This window comes from Mobula hypostoma, chromosome 9 (genome assembly GCF_963921235.1).
Source record: "Mobula hypostoma chromosome 9, sMobHyp1.1, whole genome shotgun sequence".
NCBI lineage: Eukaryota > Metazoa > Chordata > Chondrichthyes > Myliobatiformes > Myliobatidae > Mobula > Mobula hypostoma.
The window spans coordinates 68850543-68869649 of NC_086105.1; the positions used below are offsets into that span (position 1 = coordinate 68850543).

A 19107-nucleotide genomic window follows, 5' to 3' on the forward strand; every position below is an offset into this window, starting at 1 on the left:
GCACGTCTTTGGAATGTGGGAGGAAACTGAAGCACCTGGAGGAAACCCACGCGGTGACAGGGAAAATGTACAAACTTCTTACAGGCAGCGACGGGAATTGAACCTGGGTCACTGGCTCTGTACAGTGACTTGTTTTTCACCACTTAAATTCTGCGGGCCTGGGTTAACTCTTGTATGACTGGTACTTGCATTGCGACACAGGCATTCTGTGTTTTTGTACTATCTGGTGCAACCCTTGTGTGTCTGATAGGCAATGAAATGCATTATAAAGGACTAATGTGATGAATTGTAAATAAGAAGTGGCCATATGAACTTAAAATGTAATTGATATCCATGCTGAGGTACAAAATGTGATTTTTTTTTCACTAGGCTCGTGTGATGGCAACTATTGGTGTGACTCGAGGATTTGGAGACCATGATTTGAAAGTTCATGATTCAAATATCCACATAAAGCCCTTCCTCTCAAGCACACCCGAGGTAAAGTAATCCTACTATCTTCTATACCATGTTTCTTATAAGCAGTGTAGGCAATTTATCCAATTGCCTACTGGCATAAATTAATTAATGCCAAATTTCCTTTTATTCAGTGTTGGCAAAAAAAGATGAGGCATCCTTCTCTTATTGGTCATCACTGACTCCTCAGTCTGGATTAGGTGGTAGGAAACAACAGTGTTCTGTGTGATTTTAAAATTATCTTTTCCATGTGTGGACATCTTTTCATCCATCTCTCTCAGACTCCAATGTGATAGATACACACTTCGATTTCATGTTTGCTAAGCTTGCTTTCTAAATAGCAGCTGTCATTTGAAAGGTCACAAACAGTTGGAAGTAAACTTACAAGTATGTTGCTTTGTTTAACTTCTGGTTTTAAATGGGAGTCCGTCTTAGGTTCTTAACATGGAAATGGGAAGCAGCTTGAAGCTTAAAAAGCGCTCTTTATAGAACAGCTTTGCAAATGGGGTCTGTATTTAGAAAACACTCTGTGTGAAGTCACTGTACCTGCATTATTATTGCTCAAGAGTAGTGTGTAAGACAATGAGTCCTTTTGAGTATGTTAAAGAGGAGGTTATAAAGTACCTGCTGATGGCATTATGTTGAAGTGGTGTAAGATGCACAGAACAATCTATTGACTGTGGAACTGCTGAGATGGAACAGAAGAATTATAGGAACCCTATCTTTCATTTGGATAGAAGTAAAATGGTTTGGAGTACTGGCATGGTGCAGGTGAATCCATAGTTATGTAAAAAGTCGGTCACCTAAAAAAACACTCTTGTGGAAAGTGTCATCATCAGTACAGGCATGATTGAGCTAGAGAAACTGTGAGGCTGCGATGTTTACAGGAAGGCATGAACAGAGATAATTGGGATAGTCTGTGGCTTATAATGGATATAGGTTGCTTATCCATTCCTTGAAATGGTGCAGGAGAAATTGTGAAACATGCAGTTCCAGAGTTGTTTTTTTTTAATTTCTTTTCACTGTCCTCATTCATTTCTTTTAGACGGATCAATTGCAGGTAACAAGCCTCTCAGCAGACACCACCACATCATACGACGAGAATTTTTTTTTGGCTTCCACACAATGCAGACTTTCCCATCTGTACAACTTTAAAACATGTTCATAAGAATATAAAACAGCATAGCACAGGAAAAGGCCTATTGGCCCACGATGTTGGGCAGAACCCATTAAATTAGTAATCACATATCTAACTAAACTAGTCTCTTCTGCCTACACAATGTCCATATTATTCCATTTCCTGCACATTCATACGTCTATGCTCAGAGTGCCTTGAACCCCTCTACTGTATGTACTTCCACCACCACTCCTAGCACCCACCACTCAATGTCCCACACATCTCCTTTGAATTAACCCTCTAACTTGAAATGCTTGACCTCTAGTATAAGGCATTTGAACCCCACGAGAAAGGTACTTACTGTCAGTCTATGCCTCTCATGATTTTATAAACCTCTCCCAGACTTCTCTGCCTCCGCCTCTCCAGTGAAAAGCTGTTGGTGCATTGACCTTCATGAATTAAAGTATTGAGTACAGGAGATGGGATGTTATGTTGAAGTTGTGCAAGACATTGGTGAGGCCTAACTTGGAGAATTGTGTGCAGGTCACCTGCCTACAGGAAAGATGTAAATAAAGTCAAAAGAGTACAGAGAAAGTTTACAAGGATGTTGCCAGGACTGGAGAATCTAAGTTATAAGGGAAGGTTGAAGAGGTTAGAGCTTTATTCCTTGGAACACTGAAGGTTGAGGGGAGATTTGATAGATGTATGCAAAATTATGAGGGGTATAGATAGGGTAAATGCAAGCAGGCTTTTTCCACTGAGTTTGGGGGGACTACAACTAGAGGTCATAGTTTTAAGGATGTAAGGTGAAAAGTTTAAGGGGAACATTTGGGGCAATTTCTTCATTCGAGAGGGTGACGAGAGTGTAGAATGAGCCACCAGCACAAGTAGTGCATTGAGCTCAATTTCAATGGTTAAGGGAAGTTTGGATAGGTACATGGAGGGCTATGGTCCATGTGTAGGTCAATGGAACTAGACAGTTTCAATGGTTCGGCAAGGACTAGATGGGCTGAAAGGCCTGTTTCTGTGCTGTACTTTTCTATGACTCTATCACCCAAGTTCATTGAATCTCTCCTTGTAGCACATGCCCTCCAATCCAAGCAGCACCCTGGTAAACCTCTTCTGCACTTTCTTCAAAGTCTCGATGTCCTTCCTCTGATGGGATGAGAAGAATTGAGTACAGTACTCTAGTTGCAGTCTAACTAGAGTTTTATAAAGCTTCAATATAACTTCCCGACTCTTGAACTCAATTCCTCAACTAATAAAGACAAGAATGGCATCTGCTTTCTTTACCACCCTATCCACCTGTGCAGCCACTTTCTGCGAGCTTATGGATATGGACTCCAAGATTCCTCTGCACATCAACCCTGTTAAATGTCCAACCACTGACTCTGTACTGTCCCTTTATATTCAATTTAGCCAGGTTAATCGCCATCCGCCATTTCTCTGCCTATCTGCAAATAATCTATATCCCACTGTACACTGTCAGTCTGCTACATTATCAACAACACCAACAACCTTCATATCATCTCAAACTTACTGAGCTAACCATCTACATTTTCATTCAAGTCATTTATATACATATTCATTCTCTAGTCCAAATGACCTGAAGTGTTAATTCACTTTCTCTTCCCATAGATGCTGCCTGACCTACTGAGTATTTCTTCAATTTTCTTTCTATTTTAGATTTCCACTACCTGACGATGGTTTTGTTTTGAACTTCTCAGTAATGCTATATGAACTGTTGGAGGGATTCAGTATAGAATTTCTGGTAATTTCCATGTATTCTTTTGAACTAGGACCAAATTGTAGACCCAGTGCTTTCAACCAGGTTTCCTGTTGACACGACCAGTAAAAAATCGTCAGGCTTCTGTCATGGAACCTTGAAGTGCAAGTCATTTTTAAGTTCCAATAGTAAAATGAAGTTGCCTAGCAAAATCTCTGAATATCCTCCAGGTTATTGTGAATAGTAAACTTCAAACAAATAGGAAATTAAAACAAGAGGGGCTTGAAAGGCCCAAACAGAATGGATGTGGAAAGGGTTTTTCCTATAGTGGGAGAGTCTAGGACCAGAGGGTACAGCCTCAGAAGAGAATAATGTCCTTTAGAGCAAAGATGAGGGATTTCTTTAGCCAGAGGGTAGTGAATCTGTGGAATTCATTGCTGCAGACAGCTGTAGAGGTCAAGTCATTGGGCATATGTAAACTGGAGGTTGATAGGTTCTTGATTAGTCAGGTATCGAAAGTTATAGGGAGAAGGCAGGAGAATGATAATAAATCAGCCATGATGGAATGGTGGAGGACACTCAATGGGCTGATTGGCCTAATTCTGCTCTTAAGTTGAATAGTCTTATGGTTTAAAATCATAAATTTAAAGGAAATTTCTTTTAGTGAGAATCAGCCATACTTTCTAGTTTTTCCTGAATCAAAATGGCATGATCTCTTGGCATATTCAGATCAATGAAGGTAATTAAGACTTGTTGAGAGAGAGAGAGAGATTGCCAGTTCTGTACAAAATGGGTGTAATGAACCAATCACTTTTGGGTTTGGATGGTGGGTTTTCTGCTGAGCTCTTTAGGGCTGGGAAGCAGCCAGCTCCTTTACGTGTGCCAGGTGCAGTGTGAGGCACAAGGCCAGAGAGTTTGAAGAGAACTGGGAGGCGGGTGACCAGGGTGGAAGTTTGAAGGAAGAGCACACAGTAAACTTAGGGTATTTCTGTGGAAACAGGGAGATCTTTGTCACTCCATCTGTTCCCACAAAACATAAATGATGAAACAGATTGGAACCCTTCCTGTAAAATGGCCTTTTGTGAGCAGCCTAAAAAAAAGGCTGATTATCTAGGCTACTCAAAGGCTGATACAGATGGACAATGCAAGTGTTGCATCTTGCAATCAGATTCAGGTTTATTAGCACTGACATATGTCATGACATTCATTGTTTTTGTGGCAGCAGTACAGAGTAATACATTTTTTTAAATACTGTAAGTCACAATAAAATAATAAATATTGCAAAACAGGAATATAAAAGTAATGTCCATGAACCATTTAGAAATCTGAAGGCAAAGGGGGAAAATCTGTTCTTAAAACATTAAGTTTGGGGCTTCAGGCTGCTGTACCTCCTCTCTGATGGTAGTATTGAGAAGAGGGCATATCCCAGGTGGTTTCATGATGGATGCCAACCCTTTGACGGTGTCTGTGATGGTGGAGAGGGTTGTGATGAAGCTGGCTGAGTTTACAACCTTCTGCAGCCTCTTTTGATCCTGTGCATTGGACTCCCCACACCAGGCGATGATGCATCCAGTTAGGATGCGCTCCACCGTAAACCTGCAGAAATCAGTGACAGCCTTTAGTGACGTACTAAATCTCCTCCAACTCCAGTGAAGAGTACCTGCAGGCATGCCTTCTTCGTGAATGCTTTACAATTAAAATATTGTCTTTTTACAGTTAAGTTGTTCTTTATAAGGCAGTCGTGACAATGCAACTGCTTTGATGTGCATTGTGCAATGGAGTAATGCAGATGTAACAAGAAAATAATTCAATGTCACACTCATCATCAGAACAGCCGGCAATAGCCCAGGAATAGCTAGCAGAGTGGATCTGACATAATTCTTTCAGAGCCTGGCCCATCAAGAAAGTAGTGTGCTTTGAGACTTGCCAACTTAGTTGCCCTAAGAAGAGAAAATCTTAAATTTCATCATCTTGGAGCCTCTCACACTGAAGTGAACCACTCAAATCTCACCCGAACTTCTCTGTTGAAATGCAGCTTGTGTATGTGGCTTTCTGAATTTGGTTTTCAGACTTGATTTCAAGATGTGGTCGGCTGTGAGTCCACTGGCTAGCATACTCACCAGTCCAGCCACAGGTCATTGCTGAGAATGTGATCCACCGACATCAAGCAGCCCTGGGTGGCTGAAGAGTTTCTCAGAGGAAAACCATGGACCTGAGCTAAGTCACAGGCTACTGTCAGAGCTGTGAGTGAGTGAGTGTGTGTGTAGTGGGTGAGAGGAAGGGGTGGGCCTTGTTTTGCTGTTGTTGCTTTGTCACTTGGTGTGTTCTGTTTTGTTGCATTCTATGTTGATCTGCCGAGCATTGTGGGCATACTGTGTTAGCGCTGGAATGTGAGGCGACACTTGCGGGCTGGTCCCAGCACGTCCTTGAGTGTGTTGGTTGTCAACACAAACGACACATTTCACTGTAAGTTTCCAGGTACCCGTGATAAATAAACCTGAATCTGAGGCATGGAGGGTCTCTGGAGAGAGTCAGTAACTGTTGCGAAAGAACAGTGAGGAGAGGTTAGCGTGAGATTTGTGGAGGTATTGTGTGGGAAAGTGTGGAAAGTGCGAAGAGAGAAGGGGTGAGTGAAAGGTTGTAGCTGAGGGGGGGATAGGAGGAGGGAAAATAGAACTGAAGTAATCAACTAGTCAGAGGAAGGGAGGAAGGTCAAGGAAGATGCTGTGGACCAGAGTTAGTGTTTGTGTGAGTGGTGAATATGTATTTTTGTCCATTTAAGTCCACCGGAGCCTGGTTTTTAATAGCCTTGGACTTCACTGCCATTGGATCAAGGTACTCTTTGTCAAGACCACACGGTAGCTGTGTACAGTGGTCATTCCATGTTAAAAGAATCCATGCACAGGCACCTTCCACTTCTCAGAGCTAGAGTGAAAACAAACCAATCTTGAATCAAGGGACTACCAAAGAAAAAGACAGAGTAGTATTTTACCCTTGTGAGAAGTCAAGCATGTACTATCCAATCCTGCAGTTCTGCCAAAAACCTTTTTAATTACATACTTGATGTACAGTATTGATTGCAGACTTAGTACACGTATTTTCATTTGCAAACAAGTGCCGAATATTCAGTGTGTGTCTATTCAGGAGAATGAATGCTGTAATTCAGTTCTGGAGGGTGAAATATTCATTTCAATCCTGAATCTGACAGTCCAAAGTCACTGCCGGCCTGAGGAATGAAAATATTAAATGACTGATGTGTGTGGCCCCTCAATTTAATAAAATTTCACTTGTCTCCTTATATTTATCAGAGAATCAATGTCAGTATTCACAGCATGATGGGCAAGAATTGCACCCTGAAGTCACTATAGCAATAGTTTATATGGAAAATACACTTCACTAATATTCCTTTTCATTAGTACATCAATGTGAACAAAATTATAGTCTTTTGTGCAACAATTCAGTTTGTGTTTGGTCTAGTGAGCTGATCTTAAATACAGCAGATTCCAATTAATTGGGCTATTGGTTAACAAGCAGATGCTTTTTTGGTACAACTCTTAAAGAACAAAAACTAATCAAGAAAGTAGCCAGGATTCCCTTCATTTAGTACACTATGCCGCTTAATTGAGGCAGGAGACTGTTGCAAAGTTTATAACTACTTTACTTTAATAGCATCAGGTGCATCACCTGTGTGGCCGTTAGACACTACACTGTGCTTAAAGCAAACAGTTTTTAAATAGTGTCAGTTGTGTGCACTTGTGTTCAAAAAACAGTGATTTTTGTCACTGATAGTTGGTGAGAAATAAGTAGTGAGACGATTGAGATCTGTTTTGCTCACTGCGATTTCAAACATTCAGGCTTGGAGATGCCAGAAATGGCCAGGAGTGAAAATTAAATGATCTCACTACTTCTGTAAGTTAGGAACTACAAAGAACTGGAAGGTATCGACAACCATCTTGAATGTTACAATGAAAATGAAGATTTGGAGGATGCAATCCAAGAAAGGATTGTATGAAGGTAGTCCATTAGCTACACTAGGTGTCTCCCCAGATTTTGTTAATATACAGTTAATCAAAAGAACAAGGCAGTGCATACTGGATTAATCACTCCATGTATAACTAATGGGAACCACTTGAGTTTTATAGTACTCAAGTAGTATTGATAGTGTTCTAATTTGCTCTGTACAGGTGGCTCTCCTTATCCACGAGTTCCACATGTGCAAATTCAACCAACCGCGAATCAAGAAAGCCCGGAAGTGCTCTTCCAGCACTTCTTGTTCGAGCATGTACAGACTTTTTTTTCTTGTCATTATTCCCTAAACAATGCAGTATAACAACTATTTTACATAGCATTTACATTGTATTAGGTATTATAAGTAATCTAGAGATGATTTAAAGTATACGGGAGGATGTGCGTAGGTTATCGTGGATCGGGATCGAAAAAAAACGGAAGTTCTCTTACTAAGTAAGTTGGAACAGGTACATCCAGTATTATTTAGCATTAGTTAGTCAAACGTTTGTCTTAGTATATAGTATATATTTTACCTTTCTATGCATATAAAACACTTAAGAAACGTATGCTTCAGCGCTGGGCTCGCGCTCTCCATCTGTGCCGGGTTGATGTGGAGGATCAAAAACCCAAAACCCAATAATTAAACCACTGCGTTGGTTAGTAATAATTGTAGCTTTCATCGGGCAGGGCCTTTCTCACTTTATCCTTTAAAATTGTTTCAGTCATTGACCGACTGTAGCCTAATACTTTTCCAATGACCAATGGCGTTTCACCTCTTTCCAATCGCTTTATTATTTCCATTTTATTTTAAATCACAATCGTGATTATTTTCGTGAACAGAAACACTGTTGACCACACTGAGACAGGTTAAATAAGGTCTGGGGTTCCGCTGGGTCCTAAGATCCACCATATTTAGACAGGTTGAATAAGGGACTTGAGCATCCGCATTTTTTGATATCCGCGAGGGGTCCCGGAACCAATCCCTCGCAGGTAAGGAGGGCCGACTGTATTTCATTTAAATACATAAATTGTTACTTGATTAAATGGTAATTTGTCTTTTTTAAATACCTTTTTAACTTTTTGCATGAAACTTCGGCTAATTGGGGCAGCCACTTAACTGGATCAAAATGTACCGGTCCCAATGTGCCCCAATGAACCAGAATCCACAGTGAATGTTTCTGAGTTCTTAAGCACCTTTCACGGACACAAAGATCTTGTGGCACAACCCATAATCCTAACACATACAAACATGTACGCACAACTTGTTTTGCTCAGTTGCTTGCAGACAACTTTGCAATATTTTTGCATTCTACCAGATATAATTGCTGCAGGATCAAAATTTTAAATAGAAATAATTAAGGCTGATTTTAGTTCCTTAAGTAAAAGCATATGCATTCTTTTTTTAAAATCTAATGTGAGTTGAAATACCACATTAAGAATGTAGCTTCTACACTAGATCTTATTGTAGTTGTGTCACTAAGGTATCTACGTTTTAGAAATTTCCACCTCCCTTCTCAGTGTAATTCAATTCAATCTACAAAGGATAGTTGGACACATCTTGCATGGTTTATGAGCTGCTGAGATAGGCAAGATAGAATGTCAGGCTGTTGCCATGGAGATTTTAACTGTCCAATTGCCACAGTGAAGGCTGTGAAGTGCAGTTGGCCTAAAAAGCTGAAATCTGATCTGATCAAAATGAATGTGAAGGTTGATAAGCAGTAGCCTTTTTCCTGAAATTAAGGTAAAACATATTTGAAAACAATAGTGTTTTTTCCTGCAATGTTTTCCCATACAAAGAAAGATGGAATACAGTACTTTGTTACTGAAAGCTTGTTTGTATATTTCTTTATTGTTTAGGCGATAAGATTTATTGTTATTCACTATCGATTTGGCTTTACAACCATGGGAATTTTTAATGCACTGGTCCTATGAATAATTGATGGAATAATGGCGGGAGAATTTGTTTTCTTCACATGCATGAGAAAAATGAAGCCTTCTTTGGAAAGTTAGTTTCATAAAGACATTTTCATTGATGTGTACACAGGTGAGAGTCTACGACTGTACAGAGCATGAACATGATGCAGATGATACACTGGTTCTCGCCACTGACGGCCTGTGGGATGTTCTGTCAAACAAAGAAGTGGCGGATGCTATCACTAGCTTTCTTGCCAACTGCGATCCTGATGACCCACACAGGTCTGTGAGGAATTCTAATTGGTTATCAAGTGCTAGTTAATAATCCAGAGTGAATAATCTGTAATGAAAATATTTTTATCAAAATATTTACTCGGCTATTAACATTTACCATTTATCGGTTTAAGAGGTCAGCCATCTAGAGATGAGGAGGAAGTTCTTTATTTTTATTTTACTCAGAGGTACAGAGTGCAGTAGGCCTTTCCACCCCTTTGAGCCACCCCAGCAAACCCTGACAACCCTGATTTGATCCTAACCTCATCACAGAACAATTTACAATGACCAGTTAACCTACCTGGTTTGTCTTTGGACTGGGAGAAAAGCAGAAGACTCGGAGAAAACCCACACATTCCACAGGGAAGAGATACAAAGACTCCTTACTGAAGACACTGGGGTTGAACTCTGATTTCCAAGTCCTGAGCTGCAGTAATGTTACGCTAACTGCATATGCTGCTGTGGCCTCCCCATCTACCAAGTATTATGTAATAATTGTCACATGTACCGAGTGAAAATCTTTACCATCTAGACAGATCATTCCAGACGTAAGTATGTCAAGCTAATCCTAAAGGACCAAATTCAGAATATAATGTTACAGTTACAGGAGAGGTAAAGTGCAGACAGATAACTAAAAGCTGCAAGGCTCATGATGAGGCCCCATTCGGAGTACTGTGAGCAGTTTTGGGACCCTTATCTAAGAAAGAATGTGCTGGCGTTGGAGAGAGTCCAGCGGAGGGTCACAAGAATGATTCAAGTGTTTCCGTTTGTTATCAGAGAATGTATACTGTATACAACCTGAAATATTGTCTTCACAGACATCCACAAAAAACAGAACCGCAAAAGAATGAATGACAAAAGGATGTTAGAACCCCAAAGCCCCCCACTTCTCCCCCCAGTGCAAGCAGCAGTAAGCACCAATGCATCAACCTCCCCTCCCGCTGCCCGTTTCAACAAAAAGGGTCAGCACCCACCACCCACCGAGCAAGAGCAAAGCATCCAAAGGGAGACCATGATCTGCAGTCAACACAAACTATTGTTTACCCGACAGTTTGACATGCCACAGGCTCTCTCTCACACAAACAAGGACAGAGAAAGATCACACATTATCACGGTGAAACTGTGGAGGGGAAATTGACAGTCGCTATTTTGGGGTTACTGTCTGCCACGTGGCTTTTTATTCCGAGATTGCCGACTTGAGAATCGGCAGCAAACTCTCCCCCCGTCGAGAGAAAGAGAATGTGACCGCTCAACTACAGAGACCTCCGTCCACCCATCCGCCACAGCGGAATGCTGATGTTCCTTCTCCCGCAGCACCTCAGTCAGCAACACTGGACTGGAATCGGTTGTCTGCAGGGTCGTACCCCAGAGCTGCCAACTTAAAAACAAGAAAGCAGTTTGAATGCCACTTGCAGATCAGGGACCTCAAAAGAACCCCAACCACCTTGAAGAGGGGGGAAAAAGTGAGGAATTTAAGCTGTTTCCGCAGATGATCTCAAAGAGGCAGCCATTTGGCGCCATCTTAATTCCCAATTATCCCAAAAATAAAGGTTAACATATGAGGAGCGTTTGATAGCTGTGGGCCTGTACTCACTGGAGTTTAGAAGAATGAGGGGGGGCTCTCATTAAAACCTATCGAATATTGAAAGGTTGAGAAGGAGTGAACATGTGGAGGAGGTTTCTCGTAATGGGGAAATTCTAGGACTAAAGGACACAGCCTCAAAATAGAAGGATGTCCCTTTAGAACAGAGATGAGGAGGAATTTCTTTAGCCAGTGATGATGGATCTGTGGAATTCATTGCCACAGACAGCTGTGAAAGCCAAATCATTAGGTATATTTAAGACTGAGTTTGATAGATTCTTGATTAGTAAGTGTGTTAAACATTACAGGGAGAAGGTAGGAGAATGGGGTTAAGAGGAATAATAAATCAGACATGATGGAATGGCAGAACAGAGTTGATGGGCTGAATGGCCTAATTCTGTTCCGATGTCTTATAGTTTTAAGATAAGTGAGATTGAGAGATTAAGAGTTTATCATACAAGAGGTCCAGAAAAGAGTTATAACAATGGGATACAAACTGGCACATGTTTTCAAACATAGCCCATTGGAAGAGGGTTGACGAAAGTGACTAGGGTGGGTGGGGGTCTTTGATTATATACTGATTTCCAGAAGCAGGGGAGGGTTAACAGTTGGTGGAGATGTGGTTGGTTTTCATAACAGACTTGGGTGTGTTTGCAATTCTTTGAAAATTTCTTGCATTCTTGCATAGAGCATTTTCCATACCAAACACTGATGCATCTGGATAAGAAGCTTTATACGGCACATTTGTAAAAATTGGCGAGGGTAGTCAAGGTCATGCCAGGTTTCCTTACCTTTCTGAGGAAGTGGAAGTGCTCATATACTTTCTTGACATAGCATCTATGTGGTTGGATCAAGACAAGCTATGGGTGATTTAATTTTTTGAATACTATGGATACAAATCCTATGAGGGTCTTGGAGTCATACAGTACAACAGCATGACTGGTCCAAGCCAGCCAAGTTTCCCATCTGCCCGCATCCTGCCTATATCCCTTCAAAAGCTATCCTTGTACCTCATAAATGTTAATATACTTCTTCCTCTGGCAGCTTATTCCATATACAGACCATGCTTAGGAACTTGAAGCTTGTAATTATCTCCAGCTTAGCACCATTGATACAAAACAGGTGTTTTCTGCCCTGCTTCCTGAAATCAATGACCAGCTCTTTCGTTTTGCTGACATTAAGGGGTAAGATTGTTGCTCTATATCTTTTGGAAATGCCACTGAGTATATTCAGATCAGAGTTCAATAGATTTATGGACTAAAGAAAAGTATGGAATAGCAATGTGAAAAAAATACCAAACCAGCAATATTCTTATTGAACATACAAGTAAGAATTAGGAGCAGCTCTAAACCTTTGAACCTTCAAGCTTGGAGTTCAATCCAGAAAAGTGGAAAGTAATACACTTTAAAAGGTCAAACCTGGGTTAATGACAGAGGACAGGGTTAATGGCAGGATTCATAACAATGTGGTGGAACAGAGGTCGGGGGTCCATGTCCATGGATCCCTCAAAGTTGCCATAAAAGGTGACGGTGATTAAGAAGTGTATGGTGTATTGACCTTCATTAGTTGGGTAATTGAGTTCAAGGGCTGTGATGCAATGTTGCAACTCTATAAAACTCTGGGTTAGACCACACTTGGAATATTGTGTTCAGTTCTAATCGCTTCATTATAGGAAGGATGTGGAAGCTTTAGAGAGGGTGTAGAGATTTACCAGATGCTGTGTGTGTTATGAGGAAAGGTTTAGCAAGCTAGGGCTTTTCTCCTCTTTAGAGCAAAGAAGAAATGAGAGGTAACTTGACAGAGGTGTACAAGATGATGAGAGGCATAGATCAAATGGACAGCCAGAGACTTTTTCCCAGGGTGGAAATGGTTAATCAGGCTCAGGTACAGTTTGGTACACAACACATAACACATAAAGTAAAATTACTGCAAATAAATTAACAAATGATAAGGTGCATTTATGGCACAAGTGGAAAAGAAAACTGTATAACGCTGCTGGCGCTTAATGCATCTTGAGAACTGGGTGGTGGCAGAGAGTTCAGTAGTCTTATGGCCTGGGGGAAGAAGCTGTTTCCCATCTTAACAGTCCTTGTCCTAATGCTATGGTACCTCCTGCCTAATGGTAAGGAGTCAAACAGATTAGTGCACAGATGGGAGGGATCGTAGACAATGCTAAGGGCCCTGCGTGTGCAGCACTCCTGATAAATATCTCAGATGGGTGAAAGAGAGACCCCAGTGATCCTTTCAGCAGACCTCACAATCCTTTGTAGGATCTTGAAGTCAGATGCCTTGCAATTCCTGTAGCAAATGGTGATGCAGCTGGTCAGGACACTCTCAGTGGTGCTCCTGTAAAAATTTGTTAGAATTGGGGGGCGGGGGGTGCCAGAAGCCTGAATCTCCTCAGGAAGTTGAGATACTGCTGTGCTTTCTTGACCAAATAAGAAGTGGTCACTCTGTAACTTCCACAGTCATCTCTATGGTCTTGTCCACATCGAGACTCAAGTTGTTATGCTCGCACCATTGTACCAGCCACTCTACCTCCTCTCCATACACAGTCTCATTGTCGTTGATGATAAGGCCAACCACTGATGGGTGGGTTTGAATGAGCTCTTGCAATACAGTCATGCATCGGTAGCATGAACAGCAGTGGGCTGGGCACACAGCCCAGAGGAGCACTAGTCCTCAGCGTGACAGAACTAGAGATGTCTCTGTCAACACAGACTGAAATCGGGATCCAATTACAGAGGGAGTGTTGAGTCCCAACGAGGACAGTCTATCCACCAGCTCTGAGGATTATTAAATGCTGAGCTGAAGTCCATAAACAGCATCCTGGCATATGAGGCACCATTTTCCAAGTGGGACAGGGTGGAGTGGTGTGCAGAGTTTACAACATCATCAGTCACCATTCTGAGTGGCAAGCTCAAATAGGAGAGAGCATAATTTTAAGGTGATTGGAGGACAGTGTGGGAGAAACTTTTTTTTACACAGATGCAGATTGGTGGGTTTATGGAATGTGCTGTCAAGAGTGGTGGTAGAGGCAAATATATTAAGGACATTTAAGAGGCTTGTAGGTAGGCACATGGATGATGGAGAAATGGAGGAGTATGCATTAAGAAACGTTAGATTCATTTTGGAGTAGATTAAAAGATTGGTACAACATCATGAGGCAAAGGGCCTGTACTCTGTTGTAATGTTCTGTGTTCTACAGTAACATTCTAATAATCTAGCATCCTTAGTAGTGCTGGCTCACAGACTTTCCAGATCTGTGGAATTTACTCCTTATTAAAATGCAGACATGCTTTTACTTTACATTTTTCACGTTACACAGTATAATAAATTTCTGGTGAACTCAGTGAGTATAAGGTGCAACACGGCTACACTCTGTAAATTGTCTCTGACTGTGCACCCTGCACCTTGGCTCATATTTTGGCCCAATCAGTGAGTCAGCTAGTGAACCATCATGACTTCCCAACCATCAGATTATTGCATTCATGAAGATCATGGGTGATCTAAACTCAGTTCATTTCTCTGGTACCTTGGAGTCATTGAAAGATACAGCACAGAAACAGGCCCTTCAGCCCATTTAGTGGGTGCCAAACAAATTAAACCACTAAGTCCTATTGACCTGCACACAGACCTAGCCCTCCATACACCTGCCATCCATGTACCTATCCAAACCACTCTTAAATGTTGAAATCAAACTCGCATGCAACACTTACGCTGGCAGACCGTTCCACGCTCACACAACCCGGTGACTGAGGAAGTTCCCCTTAAATATCTCACCTTTCACTCTTAACCCATGACCTCTAGTTGTAGTCCCACCCACCTGCAGTGGAAAAAGCCTGCTTGCATTTACATTAACTATATCATTCATAATTTTGTTCGCCTCTATCAAATCTTCCCTCAATCTTCTACGTTCCAAGGAATAAAGTCCTAACCTATACAATGTTTCCTTATAACTCAGGTCCTCCAAATCTAGTAACATCCTTGCACATTTTCTCAGATACAACTTCAACATAACATCCCATCTCCTGTACTCAGTACTTTGATTTGAGAAGGCCAATATGCCAAAAGACCATAAGATATCGGAGCAGAATTAGGACATTTGGTTCGTTGAGTCTGCTCCACCATTTCAACAAGGCTGATTCAGTTTTCCTCTTGGCCCCAACCCTCTGCCATCTCCCTGTATCTGTTCATGCCTGACCAGTCAAGAATCTATCAGCCTCTGCCTTAAATTTAAATAAAGACTTGGTCTCCGCAGATGCCTGTGGCAAAGAATTCCACTGGTTCACCATTCTCTGGCTAAAGAAATTCCTCCTCATCCCCATTCTAAAAGGACATCTCTCTATTCTGAGGCTGTGACCTCTGGTCTTAGACTCTCCCACCATAGGAAACATCCTCTCCACATCTGCTCTATCAAGGCCTTTCACCATTTCAGTGAGAGGTTTCAATGAGGTCACCCTTCATTCTTCTGAATTCTAGTGAATACAGGCCCAGAGCCATCAAACGCTCTTCATATGACAAGCCATTCAATCCTGGAATAATTTTCATGAACCTCCTTTGAACCTTCTCCAGTTACAGTACATCCTTTCTAAGATAAGGGGCCCAAACCTGCTCACAGTACTCCAAATGAGGCCTCAACAGTGCTTTATAAAGTTTCAACTTTATATTCTAGTCCTCTTGAAATGAATGCCAACATTGCATTTGTTTTCCTCACTACAGACTGAACCTGCAAATTAACCTTTAGGGAATCCTGCACAAGGACTCCCAAGTCCCTTTGTGCCTCAGTTTTTTTGTATTTTCTCCCCATTTAGAAAATACTCAACCCTTTCATTTCTTCTTCCAAAGTGCATGACCATACACTTGGTGACACCGCTATCTCTGCCCATTCTCCTGATTTAAGTCCTCCTGTAGCCTCTCAACTTCCTCAAAACTACCTGCCCCTCCACCTACTTTCAAATCATCTGCAATTGCATCATCCAAATCATTGACGTATAATGTAAAAAGAATTGGTCCCAACAGGGACCCTTGTGGTACACCACTAGCCACCGGATGCCAGCCAGTAAAGGCTCCCTTATTTCCACTCTTTGCCTCCTGCCAATCAGCCCCTGCTTTATCTGTGCTAGAATATTTCCTGGAATATAACGTGCTCGTAGCTTGTTAAGCAGCCTTGTGTGGCACCTTCTGAAAATCCAAGTTCACAACATCAACCGATTCTCCTTTGTCTATCCTCCTTTCTATTTCTTCAAAGAGTTCCAACAGATTTGTCAGGCAAGATTTTCCCTTGAGGAAACCATGCTGACTATGGTCTGTTTTATCATGTGCTTCCAAGTAGCCTGAGACCCCATTCTTAATAATTGACTCCAACATCTTCCTAACCAATGAGTTCAGACTAACTGGCCTATAGTTTTCTTTCTTCTGCCTCTCTCTCCCTTCTTGAAGAGTGGAGTGACATTTGCAATTATCCAGACTTCTGGAACCATTCCAGAATCCAGTGATTCTTGAAAGATCATTGCTAATGCCTCCATGATCTCTTCAACCACCTCTTTCAGAACTCTGTGGTGTACACCATTTGGTCCAGGTGACAGATCTACCTCCAGACATTTCAGTTTTCCAAGAACCTTCTGTCTAGTTATGGTAACTTCACACATTCCATTCCCCCTGATACCTGGAACTTCCACCATACTGCTAGTGTCTTCCACAGTGAAAACTATTGCAAAATACTTATTCAGTTCATCCACTATCTCGTTGCCCCTACTACTGCCTCTCCAGCATTATTTTTCAGCTGTCCGATACCCACTCTTGCCTCTCTTTTACACTTTATGTATCTGAAGAAACCTTTGGTATCCTCCTTAATATTATTGGCTAGCTTACTTTTCATATTCCGTCTTTACCTTAATGACTTTCTTAGTTGCCTTCTGTTGGTTTTTGCTGTTTTATATGCCCTCTCTTTGTTGGCTTTGACTTGTTAGCCACCGTTGTGTTATCTCTCCATTTAGAATACATAAGAACTTTCTTTTTGGCCCTGTGATGTCACCTTCAAAGAATGATGGGCCTGCATTCCCAGATCCCTTTATACTGCACTCCTCAGTGCCCTACAGTACGCTGTGTAAGACCGACCCTGGCTGGTTCTACCAGTGCAACACCTCACACTTGACTGTACTAAATTCTGTCGGCCATTTTTCCACCCATTCTTCCAGCTGGTTCAGATCCCCCTGCAAGCTCTGATAGTCTTCCTCTTGTCCAGTACACACCCCCAATCTTGGTGACGCCCACAAATTTCCTGATTCAGTTAACCATATTATCATCCAGATCATTGATATAGAGGACAATCAACAGACCCAGCACCGATCACTGCGGCACTCCGCTAGTCACCGGCCTCCAGTCACAGAGGCAACCCTCGACTACCGCTCCCTGGCATCTCCTACAGGCCCAATGTCTAATCCAATTTACTACTTCATCTTGAAAGCCGAGCAACTGAACCTTCTTGACCAAACTGCATGCAGGCCCTTATCAAATGCCTTACTAAAATCCACGTAGACATCACCCACTGCCTTGCCTCCATCAACTTTCCTGGTAACTTCCTCAAAAAACTCTATATTTTTGGTTAGACATATCCTAACATACACAAAGTCAAGCTGACTATCCGTAATCAGTCCACATCTATCCAAATACTCAGATATCTGGTCCTTTGGAATACCTTCCAATAGCTTTCCCACTTCTGATGTCAGGCTCACCAGCCTATAATTTCCTGATTTATCTTTAGAGCTGTTCTTAAACAGCAGAACAACATTGGCTATCCTCCAATCCTCCGGTACCTCACCTGTCGCTAAGGATGATTAAATATCTCTGCTAGGCAATTTCTGCACTTGCCTCCAGCAAGGTCCAAGGAACACCTTGTCAGGACCTGGAGATTTATCCACCCTAATTTTCCTTAGGACAGAAAACACCCTCTCCTCTGTAATCTGTATGGAGTCATGACCTCATTGCTGTTTTGCCTCACTTCTGTGGACTCTGTGTCCATCTCCTGAGTAAATTCAGAAGCAAAAAGTCAATTTAAGATCTCTCCCATCTCTTTTGGCTCCACGTATAGATTACCATTCTGATCTTCCAGAGGACTAATTTAGTCCCTTGCAACCTTTTTCTCTTAACATATCTGAAGAATTCCTTATGATTCTCCTTCAGCTTGTCCACTAGGGCCTTCTTTTAGCCCTCCTGATTTCTTTCTTAAGTCTTCTCTGGCATTTCTTATACTTCATAGTACCTCATTTGTTCCTACTTGCCTCTCCCTGCTTATGCACCTCCCTTTTTCTTTTTCACCAGGGCCTCAATATCTCTTGAAAACCAAGGTTCCCTAGACCTGTTATCTTTACCTTTTATTTTGAGAGGCACTTATCATAGAAACGTAGAAAACCTACAGCACCATACAGGCCCTTCGGCCCACAAAGTTGTACCGAACATTTCCCTACCTTAGAAGTTACTAGGCTTACCCATAGCCCTCTATTTTTCTAAGCCCCACGTACCCATCCAAAACTCTCTTAAAAGACCCTATCGTTTCTCTTCACCATTTATACCTCAGACTTCAACTACTGCATAGAGTCTTGTCATCTTCAGAAGTTTTCGGATGACTCTGCCATAGTTGCATGCATCAGCAAGGGAGATGAGGCTGAGTACAGGGCTACGGTAGGAAACTTTGTCACATGGTATGAGCAGAATTATCTGCAGCTTAATGTGAAAAAGACTAAGGAGCTGGTGGTAGACCTGAGGAGAGCTAAGGTACCGGTGACCCCTGTTTCCATCCAGGGGGTCAGTGTGGACATGGTGGAGGATTACAAATACCTGGGGATACAAATTGACAATAAACTGGACTGGTCAAAGAACACCGAGGCTGTCTACAAGAAGGGTCAGAGCCGTCTCTATTTCCTGAGGAGACTGAGGTCCTTTAACATCTGCCGGACGATGCTGAGGATGTTCTACAAGTCTGTGGTGGCCAGTGCTATCATGTTTGCTGTTGTGTGCTGGGGCAGCAGGCTG

At 41.9% G+C, this 19107-nt stretch overlaps 1 protein-coding gene across 1 annotated transcript in view; it reads left to right on the plus strand.

The window, feature by feature from the left end:
* ppm1h (protein phosphatase, Mg2+/Mn2+ dependent, 1H) overlaps positions 1-19107 on the plus strand; it is a 234228-nt gene that overhangs the window by 194565 nt on the left and 20556 nt on the right. The window contains exons 8-9 of the mRNA XM_063058479.1: positions 370-477; positions 9349-9500. Of these exons, the coding sequence (XP_062914549.1) occupies positions 370-477; positions 9349-9500 (260 nt within the window). The remainder of the gene's footprint in view (positions 1-369; positions 478-9348; positions 9501-19107) is intronic.